Source organism: Coturnix japonica, chromosome 4, assembly GCF_001577835.2.
Source record: "Coturnix japonica isolate 7356 chromosome 4, Coturnix japonica 2.1, whole genome shotgun sequence".
Taxonomy (NCBI): Eukaryota; Metazoa; Chordata; class Aves; order Galliformes; family Phasianidae; genus Coturnix; species Coturnix japonica.
The window spans coordinates 34,986,561-35,001,619 of NC_029519.1; the positions used below are offsets into that span (position 1 = coordinate 34,986,561).

The following is a 15,059-nucleotide window of genomic DNA, read 5'->3' on the forward strand; positions in this document are numbered from 1 at the left end:
TCTTGTCTTAGGGTTAAAATAGCCAGTAGGAAAAACTAGTATTGATTTTAACTGTTGACGTCTGTTGCAGTGGGTGTTGTCTAACCATTTCTATAGAATCATTTCCAGTAGTTTTTAAAGACCGACATGCTTAGCATGGGTACAGCACAAGAGAAGGAGGGTTTGCTTACGACTTGCTATAAGAGCTTGCTGCTCTTAATCAAGATGTTTGGTTGAATTGTACAGATGTGCTTTAATTTAATTGAGATGAAACAAGTGGAAAGTACAGAACTATTGAATCAAATGCAGCGTGGCGTATCAATTGTGAAAAGCAAAAGAAGCCAATTCTCTTGCCAGAAGCATTCCAAATTTGTAACAGCGTCTTATGAAATTTATCTGAAGTAAAAACAATTCCACTGTTGAAAAAAGGGGACGACAGGAAGCAAATACTTTAAAGCTGCTGAAATCTTTCCTGCGGGGTTTGAGATCCACACGCTGTGATGTTAAAAACGTGAAAGCAAAACTTGAGCATAAAATTGAAACCAAATATAAACAAAAGTGAAACTGACTCCATTGGTTTTCATTTCCAAGTTGGCAAAAATGAAAGAATAAACACAGAGCGAGGAAGCGTGAGAGCTGGACTTGGTAATGTTTAATTCCACGTTGTTATTTATTTCATCTGTTAGTAAATTTGACTTCAACACTCCTTTAACTGAATAGAGGATAAGCAGTAAGAGCTTTGCCCACTGGTTAATGCTTTTCCCATCTAATTCTCCCTGTGATAACCCGGTGGTGCTCAATGTGGCCTTGTTCTTGTGGGGAAGTAGCGCTTGGAAACATTGTAGTAATACTGGCATTGGCGTGTCTGGGAAACTGGAATGCGTGTCCTTCTCGTATGTAGAGACGCATATTCACGGGCTGTATTGAACAAAGTGTTGATTGGGTATCAGGACTTAGTTGTTTGGGTGCCAAACCTGTTCTGGAGATTCAGGATTTGTGAGGGAAACTGCTGAAGACTGGCTTTGTTTAGCTTAATATTGTTTATCTGGCTCAGCATAGCAGTGAAGATGAGTTGAGTGGTCTCACTCTACCTCTGCAGTATTTTAGGAAACCTCCAAGATAGAAATAGCTGCTGCAGATCAGGAATTGGGGCTGTCTCATTGCTGTTAGTCTGTGATTGACACAAACGTTAGAGGAAGAACATATTGTATGAGCGATCCCTTTAACCATTCATATCTCAACATGAATGAGTGAAGAAGTTCCTGTATGTCCTGTGGTAGTGAGAAGACTAATGTATCTGTACAAAGTAGGATTACAACATACTGTTTCAACACGTGTCTTTACAAAGCGTTTTATTATTTAGTGCCCTTGAAATGGAGACCTTTACAATTTACATACAAGAGAGGAATGTTTCTCTGTTAAATTCACCGCTGTCTGCCAGTATCTCTGGGATAACTAACTCAATTTAAGTTATTTTTTGTGCTCACACATCTGCTTCTTTCACGGTGCTATTTTTGTAAGCATAAATAAGTGCATGTGACAGACATGTTTCCAGCTTGCAGTGCGGATGATTCAGAGTATCCCAGCCCCTAAGTCTGTGCCTTCTGTGGTCTGTCCTTAAAGCAAGCGTGCTAAGCAAGTGGCACAAGTGTGTTTTACTAAACCAAAACAGCATATATATCTCTTTACTAATTGAACCATCTTAGCCAGGTGTTTGGAAGTCATCCCTTCCCTTGGAATTGAGGGATAAACTGCTTTCACGAGAGGGCTGGTTTTGGTGCTCGGTGAGTAGTTAGGCAGGGATGGTTTCTGACTTTTGCTCTTGGTTCTGGATGCTGTGCTGGTGATCAGAAGTCAGGGTAGCAAAAGAAGATGTGGATTAGCTATTAACTTTGGTGGTAGAGGCTGCCTTTGCCCAGACAATAAAGTGAAAGCTTTAAACAAATATTAAATCGTACTTTAGTGTAGTGTGCAAATAGTTTTTGCTGCACGTTGCAGAACAGTACGTTACACAAACAAGGCTAGCTGTGGGAAACGAGTCCAATCTGAGCAAGGTGGATTACATCAGGTTCAGGTCATGGCCAGTAAATGTGAAAGCTCTTCCTTGAATGCATTTCTCGATGTTAGCTGTCTGAAATAATTTTTCTGCTTCTCTGAGTGCCTTTAAAACATAACCGTCTTTTCTGGAGGCTTGCCCAATCCTCACAAGCTCCCAGTGTGGGAACACTGAGATTAAGGACTTCTGGTTACAGCGGCTGCTTTTCTTACTTGTGGTGTCCTGACCATGTATTTAGTCAGAGGAGTGACAGGACAGGGGATGAATGCTGCAGGCTTTTAAAAGGATGTTTACAGTGTATAATCCCCATCTTTTAGGTACTTGCACATATGATTTTGTGTTGCTTTCATAAAGACCAGTTGCATGGAGGAAATGTGTGCTGGGCAGATGTTTTAGGGATGTCTCCTGCAAGCCTCCTCACAGAGCACCGAGCCTAACAGAACTGGGTAGGGACTTGAAAAAATGCTGCTGAGCTGCATTAGTGTGATAAAATAAGTGATTCTTGAGAATTGTTTGAGCCTTAACAGCCTTGTAGTTTTCATCAGCCTGGAAAATTCCTTGTGAATCAGCTGTCAAATGCTGAGTTTTCCTGACAGATTTAAGAATGTGCTGGGTTTGGCCGCAATGGAGCCGCATCAGCTATTATATGTGGGTGTTCGGGAGTGAATTTGTGTATGAGCAGTTAATTCCAGATTAGAATTGATTTATTTGGGGATAACTACTTCCCCGATGCATGGAATTAATTGTTGCCTGACAACAACGCCTGTTATTTTTCCTGTTGTAAACAAACCCTTTCTAAACTTGTCTGAGTGAAGGACTGATCTACTACTGAAAAAAAAGACCACTTTGACTTCTGGCAGCTTTTGGGGGAAAAATCTTGACACTTCCCAGGTGCTGAAAACAAATCTTGAGCAATCACCAGGCCTAAAACAAAGCTTAAGGAGTAAATAAATCAGGTACAATTGTGGCTGTATTTCAGACTTCTAGAGAAGGTGGCAGGGAAAGAATTGTATGTAATCACATGCTGTTGGCTGCCGCTTGTGTGGACGTGCTGTCATCCTGACCCCATCTGAAGTTGACATCTCCATCCTGAGTCAAGGTGAGACCAGGGAAACAAAAGAGAGAAAAGAAGGAAACAAAGTATTCCTTTAAAGTGAAGCAGCAGCTTTGTATGCTCACCAGACTTGGGGACATTTGTGGGTGTACAGACGATCTTGGTGGCACAGATACTGCAGGGATGATCTTTAACAACCTTTTTGTTAGAAGCCTGGGCCAAGTTCCCAGCTGATGTAAGGCACTGTGTTGCCAAAGAAGCGAATGGGCTCAGCAGCAGATATTCATATCTTATGTTATGTTTGTATTCAGCATAAGAGACAGTAAAATGGAAACCTTGTTGTAGGTATGGAGAAGCTGAAGCATTGTCTCATAGCAGCTCAGTGCAGAGGTACAAGTCAGGCTCCTGGTTCTGTTGTATTACAATCTCTCTGCTTTTCTTCGGTGCAGTTCAAGTCTACAAATCCAAGGGCTACCTTTAACAATGCCTGAGATCACTACAAAACAACAGCTCACATCTTTGCTGCTGAAGGAAAATAAGCTTTGCATGGAAACCAAAGGAAAGAGTCTGTTTTGATGTGTAATGTCTGAAACCCAGCCAGGACATGTTAACACCCTTTGGGTGGAACAGAAATGCTATAGGGCTGATGAAATACACTCTATACAGTAGGAGTTCCCATTGTACATTTTCCTGGGCTTGTTTGTCGTGCAGTGTATAGTGCTGATTTCAGTACGTTTGAGGTATTTCTTTGTTCAGTTTTTTTTATTCTGTAAGGAATGTTGGGGTGGTTGGGGAGTTTTTCCACCCTCCAGCCCTTGAGGACACAAGACTTTTGTTTTCCTTCCACCTTCCTGCATCTTCCTTTCCTGCAGCAGCAGCACAAGAGGGGAATGCTGAATATCCCCCCCTTCTCCATCCAGTCACACCTCCCTACAGCCCGAGGTGAGCACCACCAGCCCATGCTGAGCAGGACCTTTGGAAGTTGTGTAGCTGTTGCTGGCACCATCCCACAGATTTCCAGCCATGATCCTGGTGTGGCCTGTGGTTTGGGAGCTGCGGTAAGCAGGTGAATATTTCTCTGTGGTTGCCCTTGGTTGCTCTTACTAATGGACAGGCCAGGCCAGGTACTGTGAGAGCCTGTGCCTTACCAGCCTGCCTGCTATTTAATTGTTGGCTTTCCAGCCTGTCTTGATGGAGTCTCCTCCTTCTTGCGGGCACCTGAGCAAGTGAGATACAACGTTCCTTGGCTCTTGTGAGTTATTTTTCTTGGTGACACTCAGGAAGGACATAGCACACTCACACAGACCTTGTTTGCTGCTGCCATTGCTAAAGAGCAGGAAGAGTACTGGCTTTGCAGCGGTGTGGATCAAGAAGTACGGCCAGGGGGTGTGGAGCAGTGGGTAGGCTTTAAATGGAAGGGAGCACAAGGCAGAGTTGGGATTTTTGCATTGTCCCTGTTTAGTAGTCAGTGTCTGTAGGGAGCAGAGGAGAGAGGCACCATTAATGCATGACAAGAAAAGACCAGAGAGGGTACCTGTTTTGCTGTCTATCATGAATTTGTCCATGAGTCTAGGAAGTCTTTTCTAGGGTTTCCTTTTCTTTCTTGCCTTGTATCTCTATTTTACAACTCCGGGTGCTTCAGGGTTTTATTTGGAACTATTAACCCATGCTCCTGTGAGAGCGGATATGTATACTTTTCCTCATTTACTAATGTTACTTTAATTAAGTGTTTCGCTGTAGGTTCCAATAAAGATAACGTGTATTTGCATAATTTGGGGTTGTCAGAAAGCAGGCATGTTAATTCTGCATTGACAGCATCGGTGGTAAGATTTTCTTTGTGCTTTGGGAAGATGTGAAATATACCCAGGCAGAAGTCTCTTATAGGATGCAGTTCAGATGTGTGAATTCAGTTACATCTGTTTCAACTTAAATCTTGTTTATGTTACAGAAGTATTTCTGACCAGGTCACATTAACAGGTTTTCTTACCTAGGGAAATATCTCTGAATAGGGTGACTTGCAAGCTAGGTTTGCTCAGAGTCCATACACGCAAAATGCTGTGTGAAGGCAGAGTCTGTTGTGACCAAGGGCCAGAATTTTGCTTCTAAGTGCTGGTCGTCAGAATAAGATCATGTTTCTTTGTATCCCTGAACAGTCTTGGCACGTGGACAAGTACAGAACCCAGTTCCCTGAATCCTAAAATTAGTGTATGGTCTCATTACAGCATATGTTTGGTCACACAGAGCGACTGATGTTTTTCTGATGTGCACCAGCATTAGAAAGCAAAGGGAATACTTTAAAAGATTATCAGCACAGCACAGATACCAAATTACTATTATTGTTATTTTAAATACTGTCAGTTCTCTATTCACAGAGGAAGGAGAACCAGATCCCGTGCAATATTCTGCACAAGTCCTCTAGGGAACAGATGTTTTTTCATACCTCTGGGAAAGGCTGTGACCTGTGTCGCAAATATGCCCCCAAGTGCCTTACCTCACCTTGCCTTCTCACAGCTGTGCTTCCATATCCAGATAGGGAAAGAAGAGTTGTTTTCTCCATATTTATTTATTTATTTATTTATTCATATATTTACTTTGCTTCCATAGAGATAAATTCAAAAACCATTCTTGTTGTAGGCATAGAGCAGTCTGTGGTTTGGGGATAACCTTTGTGTCTCTCAGTTATCCAGATGCTGACAGACAGAGTGAAATGGAAGGGAATAGAAAGAACATCTTATGCTGTTCAAACTTACTATGTGCTCTACTGTGCTTTCACTTTCTTTCTACAGCTACCATAATTCTACTGAGGAGCTCTTCTTTCTCAAAGCTTGTGCTTTCTATATGTTGGTTGTGTCATTTCCTTGTTACCTAGTATCAAGGAAATTACTAGTATGTCTTAGCATACAGCAGGGACGGCTACAAGCTGTTTATAGAACATTACCGAATGAAAATATTTAAAGCTGTGGGGATAGACAGAATGTAACCCAACTGTTGTTTGCAGCTTTTCTAGTATTTCTTTACAGGGAAATCTCTCTTGAGAATAACTATTACTTTACATATCTCTTTAAAAACAAACAATTGCTATAAGTTTCCTTCTAAAGAGTCTTACATAAAGAATGTTAGAAAAACATATCTTGCAAAGACGTATGGAGCTGAAATTCAATAGAACATTATGTTTTAAGGATGCTGTAGTGGCAGCTGCCTGCTCAATGTTCTTTGTATCACTGTTCATAAAAGCACTTATATCTGTTCTTCGGTCTTGTACGCTGTTGTGTTCTTTTCCTTCAGCTGACTTTCTTGAGAGGTTGGCTTGTATGCTCGACCCCAGTTACAATTCCCATGTAGAAATCTTATTTTCCAGTGTGATGTGTTGTAGTAGAAGCTGTGTTTCTGGCTGACCTCCTCCAAGCTTCTGTATTCATAGCTGGGTTGTGCTGCACAGACTGCAGCAACTTGTGCTATCTTTCTTCGATAACACCTCTCTCTGAGTTGCATCTGTGGGATTAAGGCAGTTTATAGCTTGTCAGAGAGGAGGTTCCATCAGATTTTCATGGTGTCTAACTGCAAAAACAAAAAGTAGGCGCTGACTGCAGAACTAGCACAAACCTTCAAAAGACCTTAAAATACTATTACTGTACTGCTGCAGTATTAGTGCTATAGTACTGTTGTATAGTGTCACTGTACTGTTATTATTCCCCACAGACTGAAGTCACTGAGTGTAGGGTAATGGCTGTTCTGAAGTAACGTCAGTCAATATGTTCCAGCTCCCACAGCTGAGAAGTCAACAGCCCCTGACTGTGGCCCTCTCTAAGAAAGATGTTGTTGATGAAAATGCAGCAAGAAAAGGGAAATTATATTAACAGAGCTATCAAGCTTAATGTGTTTCTAAGATGTATAGTTACAAATTCTGGTTCTTGTTGATGTGCTTTCTTGTTAAGAATGGCAAGTGTTGACAAAGTGAATTCCCAGTAGGTAGGCCTACTTTCATGTCTAAATGAGTTCTTTTTTTGTAGGAAACAAAAATGTTTTCTTGGGTCCCATCTGCATTAGTAGTTGATTGTGTTTCTTGGCTTTTACACCTCCCCTCCCCCCACCACAGGACAATTATAGTCCAGAACTAAAAACAGACAGAAATTATTCTCAGTGTCATGCCAGAAAGCTTGACTTCAGCATGGTTCTCTGGAAATGCTGAGCATTTTCCTGAGCCCTCCCTGGAGAGGTGCTGGAGGTCACTACAGCCCAAGTTTGTAGCTGTGGTATAAAGCACAATGTCTTCATTAGCAGTTGTGGATACTGAGGATGCCACCTGTCCTCTCCAGCTGCTCTCATGCTGGAGTGCACTCCTGTCTCTGCTGTGTGGTTTTGGTCAGGATGGGAGCATTGGTTAATTTTCAGATGAATGAACAAACCTTATAGAAGGAGGTGTTGCTTGCAACCTGGGTACTTCCCAGTGTTCACAAAGTTTCTTCGTGTTCACAAAGCCATCTGGGTGAGAAAAGTCTCATGATGAGACTGAGATAGAGCTGAAGGCAGTCTCTAAGCACAAAATGCATGTACTCACATGTAGTGGTGACTCCAGGGTTGTGAATCTGAAGGGGAAGTGCACCGTGAAGGTTGATCAGCAGTGGGCGGTAGGTGCAGAGGCGCTCCTGGTGTTGCAGGTCTGCTTCAGACTCTAAATGTTAAGGTTTCGTTCTCCTTAAAAGGATTCACTGTTTCATTTTTTCCTTTCTGATGGGTAATCACCAGAGAGAAGCAGGAGTGAGGGGGCTTGGTGAGCCCTGTGTTTTGTGTGGCTTTGTGTTTGCTTCATAGTTAACATATTCTAATCTGGGGTGAAGATGACTTGATGCTTAGTGATGGCTAGTTAAATTTGATGTGCCTTTGCTGCCTGTTTAGGGAAAATGTAGAGATCTTTAAAAACGTGAGCAACAATTAGCGGTAGAAGGTGATTGTGCCACCACTTGTAGAGGGATGGATTTAAAGCTGACACTGAAGGCAACAACAAAAATAATACAGAAAGGAGCCATCATTATGAGACTCCCAGGTGCACCTATTAACCCTGCCTCATAACTGTGTCACACATCCTGCAAGGCATTAGTGAAATACAGGGTTTACTTTTTGAGGCGCTGCAGAATCATGGTGTTTTTTACTATACGAGCAAAGCACGTGTTTGACAGCCCTGGAGGGAAGATGTGGCACCTTCATTTTGCACAGACAATTGCTAGATAGAGCTGACTAGTTATTTTCATTGCAGAGATGTTGCTGACGTACAGCAGTCAAAAAACCACAGCATTTTAATGTCTTTATGGGCCGTGCTGTCCGAAGGCAGAATGGTCTGAGAGTGCTTTCTGAAAACGTCAGGCTTTATTTTCTTCAGCTCGTGGTCATTGAGGAGCGCAGGGTATGTTTTGATGAATGCACACATGCTGCATTTGCCCTTCTGTGAAATACAGCTCCCCAGAAGATGCCCACAGCTCCCTTCCGCTGCACATCACCACAGGTTATTTTTAGCTGGGTTTGGTTTTACTTTCAGATAAACAGATCTTGGAAGCCACTCCTCCCTTCTCACAAGCCAAACCGCTTTTCTGCTTAGCGCTGAGGAATTTGAAGTGGTGCAGGTGATGGATGCGAAGGCGTATGCTGCTGGCTATGGATGCTGTGCTGGTCTCAGAGGATTCCAGGCACTGGGAAGGAGATGAGCATCTGCAGGGAACAGCTGGCAGAGCCCCTGGGGATGTGAGAGAGATGAGATAAATGTCTCTACCTTTCTGTTCTGGGCAAGGCCTGCTTCCTAGTAGCAGCGGTGCCAGCAGTTTCTCCTCTCCTGAAACTCATCACTTTTTTCACAAAAGCAGTTTTTATTTTTTTCTCCCCCAGGTGGAATTTGCTGCTGCTACCTTATAGGTTACTGCCTTGCTTTTTGTGTAACTGGTTCATTCAGATAGGTTTGACATTTGTCTTAGAGGCTTGTTAGCCACAACACAGGATGCATCCTGTGCACACACATATAAACTGAAATCTGAAGATTATACGTAGTGTTTCCTTGACTTGTCTCAGAGTGTACGTATATTTGAAGAAGTCTTATGAAGAAAAGCTTATAAGATGGTAGTTGCATCTGTGTACTTCTTCCTTGACAGCTAAGTAGAAGAGCACTCGCATTTTTAGTGCAGTCGTTGGTGTTTTTCAACTCTGACCCTAGTTCTGATAGGTGAGAAGTGGCACTGAGTGTTCCATACAGGACAGTTGGTACTGAAAGGGCTTCCAGGGCCTGACTGCATCTGCTTTGTAAAAAAGTACCTGTACTTCTTGCATATTTGAAGAGGGAATATTGCATTTTAGCTTCACTGACAGTTGGACTAGGTGATCTCAGTGGTATTTTACAACATTAATGTTTTTGTGATTCTGTGTTCCTGTCACTCAGAAAAGAGCTTTGCTCCTGCACAATCTGGGGCTTCGCAGGAGCGTTCTGCCATTGCTGGGTTCCAGGGTTGTCTGCTTTCTCATATCTGAAAGCAAGCTGAGCAATTGCGAGCATTTTCTAAGCTATTTTAGACCTTTTTGGTCACTGGAAACATATTAGAGGGCCTTATTGTTGCACTCAGGTTCTAATTCTTTGCTGGTTTCAGGAAATGCATGTCCTCAGAGCAATGAGAGGAAACTTTGAACATTTTTCTTCCTCTTGTGCTGGGTGTGGGCTTGGTGCTGCCTGATTGTTAGTTTGTCTGATGCTGGTAGTCCCATAGGAAAAAAGAACAAATGCATTTACATTTGTGTCATTGCTGTGTGCTTTCAGATGTGTAGCCTAGTCTTTTTGTTTTTCTCTTTTTTTTTTTTTCTTTTTTTCATTTTTAAAGATCAAAGGTGACAAGAATAGCAGAGCAGAGAAGTTAAGAATGATGCAGAGAACGCAGATGTGAAGAACAAAGGAGAGAGGAAGGAGCTGAGCCTGGTGTAGTGGGGGAGAGAAGAAGAAGCCTAAATGCAAGTACTTGAACGTGGAAATGATTGATTGCAGGCTGGTTAGCAGGAGTTTAATGCGGTACTTTAATCTGCATCTAGTGCTGCTTGGCACTTTGAGATAGGTTAATGTTTTTAAAATTATTTGTCCTGACTTCAAGACTTTGGACTCTTCTGTCAATAATTTACTGTTCTAAATGGGGAAGTGGCATCAGGGTCACGTGTGCTTGTGTGTGTGTGTGAGAGAGAGACAAAGAAGACGGTTGGAGCCTTAGCTGAGTAACATAACGTGTCCTGATGCATCTAAGGGGGCTGCAAAGTGCTCCTTTCCTAGCTAAGCACTATTGGAATGTAGTTCAAGAAAAAGTCAGTGACTGAGTTGATCAGGGAAGGATGGAGAGAAGGGGTTGTACTGTGCAACCAGAACCAAGCTGTCTCATAAAGTACTGCGATGAAAAATATAGTGTTTGCTGTCTTAATCAAGTTTGTGCAACAGAAGCAGCCATTTGAAAACACTCTAGTTAATACATACATAATTATAGCTAGTACAGAGATGCTTCCTGCGTGGCTTTGTTTTCTGGTTTTGTTGTTTTCTCTTGTTGGCAAAAAATGTATTCAGCAAATGCAGGTTCATAGGCCATCGAAAGAGGTCTCGGCAGGAGGAGAACTGATTTGCTTTGTGGTATCCTGCCTGTGTCATTAGAAGAGCTGTTGTCATTGACACGTGTCTTCAGGTGACAGGGGTTTACTAATGCAGATGTACCACAAGACTGACCACTTTCTGCTATGGAGAAAGCCTTATCATCTCAGTTGCTCTTAGAGGAGTCTCCTGCGTAGATCCAAATCCACTATTACGATTGTTAAGTGCCTGCAAATTGCTAATAAGTAGGTCTGTGTGTATTTTGTGCCGAGTGCTGCCAGGAAAACAAGTAACATTGTCCCTTGTTCCCTTCAGCTCCTTCCAGCGCAGGTAACAATGCCTGTCGAAAGAATGCGGATGCGCCCATGGCTGGAAGAACAAATAAATTCTAACACAATACCGGGGCTGAAATGGCTAAATAAGGTAAGGGGTGTGTTTGTGCAAGCACGCCTGCATTTGTGTGTGAATGAGGTCCTTCATAGCAGTGTACATTGGTGTTCTTAGTTTTCAAAGGGACAACATAAGGAGGAAGGGCAATGCTGAATGCTTCCTGCTGAACCTGTTCTTCTGGCCTTATGTTCCAGATCTGAAGCTCTTTGCATTTGCCTGTTAGATCTGTGACTTGTTTCTAAGCATTTTTTCTCCTCTGACCCTTTGCTGGTGAAAAAAATGTAGAATCTGTGAAGTTTTCTAGCTGGAACAAATTGCTTACCAAATAGTGTCAGAGGGATTTTAAACAAAATGCTCATCTGAGGTGGAACGTTATGTTCTGCATTAACCTCTGAGCTGAAGTAGTGATCTCTTTCAGACTTGTATGAAATCTCTTAATAGTTTTTAAAGCAGTGAATCTGAGAAAAAAATCAGGTAATTTTTCCTATATCAGACCCAACTTACTATTCCATATCCAGAGCTCATAGTGAGAGTGCTAGAAACTTTGTGAGCACATCGGAACCCAGTTGCATTTTTTTAGTTGATTTGGTAAAACAGTGTATTTGAGACTTTGAGCTGTAATAAACCCCAGAATTATACAGTGCAGAAGAGTTAGTTATTCCCCATTGCACAGTCTTAGCAACAGAAACCACTTTATTATCAAAATGAATACAGTGGAAATGATGTGAAGTGGGTGCAGAAATGTGGGAGCTGCCATTCTGTTTAAGGCTGCCCATGGTAGTTGTGGCACTCAGATGTTCAATTTTAAGACTGGAGAATGACAACTAAGACTATTGTTTTTTATTTCAGTTTACAAAGTTAAAAATACTTGTAACCATACAATTAGCAACAGCCCTGTCAACTTCAGCTTTCAAACTTTGTTTCTCAGGAGCGCCCTGCATCAGGTACTCTCACATGCTGTGGCTGGGTAAATAAATATTTATTTATCCATTCCCAAGTTAGCTGCCCTGCTCATTTGAGTAGGTCCTTATTCTTGAATAATGGGGTCATAGTTGAAGGGGAGAAAGAGAACAGATTTTACTGTTGTCTTCATAATTTAAATGCCACATTCAGAATTCTTCCACTCTAAACTGTGTCCTGCAGTACAACATCTAAACGTTTCTTGAACATCTCTCCAGGCATGGTGACTCCACCACCTCCGTGGGCAGCCGTTTCTACTCTAAATTTTAGAGACAAAGTATTTCCTAAGATACTGAACAAGACAGGCCCCAGTACCAACCCCTGGGGAGCATGACTCATGGCCAGTAGGCAGCTGGAGTTATCTCCATTCACCACTACTCTGGGCACATCCATGCAGATAGTTCATTACCTGGATCAACAAGCTAAAAGTACTTCTGAGTGTTTCTATTTTAAAATGCTTAAAAATTAATTCCAGCAATGAATCATAGAACCTAAAATATTTCTATTTTTACTGTAAATCCTGACCATAAGCAAAGCTATGCATGGAATCTCTGATAAAATGTAATATGTATCAAAGCATGTTATGTATGCACAGAATTGACTCTGGAAATCATAGGATCTCAGAATTTGTATATTTCAATTAGAGATTGGGAAAGTACAGTTCACATTAAATAAAAGAAGATGGGGGCAAATTAGCAAGAAAATGGCATGTGTATGGGAAATAAGATTTAAATACTGAAGATGTGAGTATCAATCTAGGTTTGTTATTAGCTGTCTTTTCTTTGGGAATTTTTCTGGACCTAGGGAGGAATTAAACCTTTCAGTTAACAATGATAAGTCAGGCAACAGCCGATGTACCTCTTTCCTTTCCCTACTGTCAGTCAGTCACACTATACCGCCTGCTTTGCTTTGCTCTGCACTGCATTGTTGATGTTTTTTCCCTCCAGATTACACTCCCTCCTCTAAAGGGTTTAAATAATGAATACTTATCTTCCTCCTCTATGAAAATATTTTCCTGCTGAACAGCAGAAGGGAGGAAGGGATTTTCTTTACCGTCCCAGGGAGACAAAACTGGGAGGCGTGAGAGAAGTTACGTAGTTCAGCAGAGGGCAGAGGCGATGTGAGGAGGAGGATAATGTGGGGTCAGCATCCCTCATGGGTCTGGAAAAGGAAATTAGAGTGGAAACATGCGAAGTAGCTGTAACAGGAGCTGAAAAGCAACCTGCTGCTGTGATGGTTGCTTGGAGTATTACTAACCAGACAGAGGTCACTATTTAAAATCTGTCTTATGACTTCCTAACTAGTCTCATCTCACACTCGTTCACCTGCTTGGAGCATTTTGCAGTTAGAGTTTCAAGTTTTCAATACTATTTTCCTCTTCCTGCTTATTTCTAAGAATGTGATGCCTCTTTCCCTTTCGATATCCCTGCAGGTAGTGGTAGCAATGTCTGTTATGCAGCAGCAGTTTTGTGTGTTGTGCTTCTGACTTTGAGCCTAATTTTATGCACAAACACAAGACTCCTACGAAAATGCCTGATGATGAAGTGCCTGATGATGATGTGTGAAATAGTGTTTCATTTTTTCAAGTCTAAGAAGAAGCAGAGATGAGCTTTTTCCTATTAGTCATTGTTAATGAAGAAGGAATGAAGAAGGATATAAGAAAATGATAATGAGTGAAATAAAAAATCAGTATTTAAGTAGGAAGAATCTAAACTAGATAAACATGAGAAGACTATTTAGTCTTACAAGTCTTCTTGATAGTTTCTTTGTTGTTTTTTAATGGACTTGTTCCTTTTTTTTTTTTTGTTCTTTTTTTCTTTTTTCTTTTTCTCATACTGATGATCACCTTTAGGACAGATAAGCCAATAGAGCTTATTCTAACTCCAGTGAATACAGTAGAGTTGTGGATGGCAGGACAGTGGGATTGAAGCTTCCTTTAGACCTCTTCTTCTTGGGAGAGAGGGGAGCACCTCTGTAGGGTGGTTTAACTATATAGAAGAGGAAGAATAATGTGGCGGAAGGCACATGAGATAAATAATGAGAATGTGTGAAAGGGATCATAGAATCAGAGAGTCACCTAGGTTGGAAGAGATTCACAAGATTATTCAGTCTAACCATCTGCCTATCACAAGTAGTTGTCACTAAGCCAAGTCCCTCAACACAATGTCTAAATGTTCCTTGAACACCTCCAGGGCTGGTGAATCCACCACGTCCCTGGGCAGCCCATTCTAGCACCTAGAAAAGAGGTGAAAGTTGTCAAAAAAATACATGCTCAAGAAAGCAAAGATCATAGAAAAAAAAGAAGGAAACCTAACCTTGACATTAGTTAAATATTAACCAGACAGACAAGGAAGAAGTGCTATTGCTAGGGAAAGGGCAAAGGATTCTTCTGCCCTGACCTTAGACATCTGCAATGCAGTTGCTTAAATGAGGGCTGCCTGTCTACAGTTGTTTGCATTTAATGGAGAGAAATAGTCATTTTTAGGGTGTAATTGAGTTGGTTAGTTGAGGTAAGTTGTACCCTGAAAATGCCTTTATCTTCTCCAGTTTTAAACGGAATCTAAACCTGTAGAGATGGCACTTAAGTGCAACATGTCTGTGTTTGAAGCCAGGTTAAGGTGCATCTTCAAGAGGAGGATTTTGTTTGTGGAACGTAGCCCTTTTGCATGGCTTTGCAGAAATGAGCATAAAGTGTTCTTCTGCTGTGTTATATGACATGAAAGCACATCTGGCCCATGAAATCATCTGTCTGGCCCAGTGTCCTATCTGTGATGATGGCGTGGGCCTAAATGCTAATGGAAAGAGTATTTGAAACATGTCAGGAGAGATTTAATTCTTTCTGTTCCTGTGCTTTTCAAGTGCTGAAATCTGTTGAATTTCCAGAGTTGGAGCTGTATCCAAATTCGTCATCCTTAACAGACACCAGTGTACATTCTTCCACAAGTTTTTCTGTCAAATCTGTCATCCTTGGTAGTGACTTAGTAGTGTGCTATCTTCCAGTAGTGTTTTTGTGAATCAGTATG

General features: G+C 41.6%; 1 protein-coding gene across 4 annotated transcripts in view; it reads left to right on the plus strand.

Moving 5' to 3' along the window:
- IRF2 (interferon regulatory factor 2) overlaps positions 1 to 15,059 on the plus strand; it is a 38,493-nt gene that overhangs the window by 5,359 nt on the left and 18,075 nt on the right. For 2 of the 4 annotated variants that reach the window (XM_015861404.2, XM_032444498.1), the window contains exons 2-3: positions 9,944 to 10,070; positions 11,002 to 11,109. In XM_015861404.2, the coding sequence (XP_015716890.1) occupies positions 11,023 to 11,109 (87 nt within the window). In that variant the 5' untranslated portion in view covers positions 9,944 to 10,070; positions 11,002 to 11,022. The remainder of the gene's footprint in view (positions 1 to 9,943; positions 10,071 to 11,001; positions 11,110 to 15,059) is intronic. The other 2 variants (XM_015861403.2, XM_032444499.1) reach the window with 1 other exon arrangement.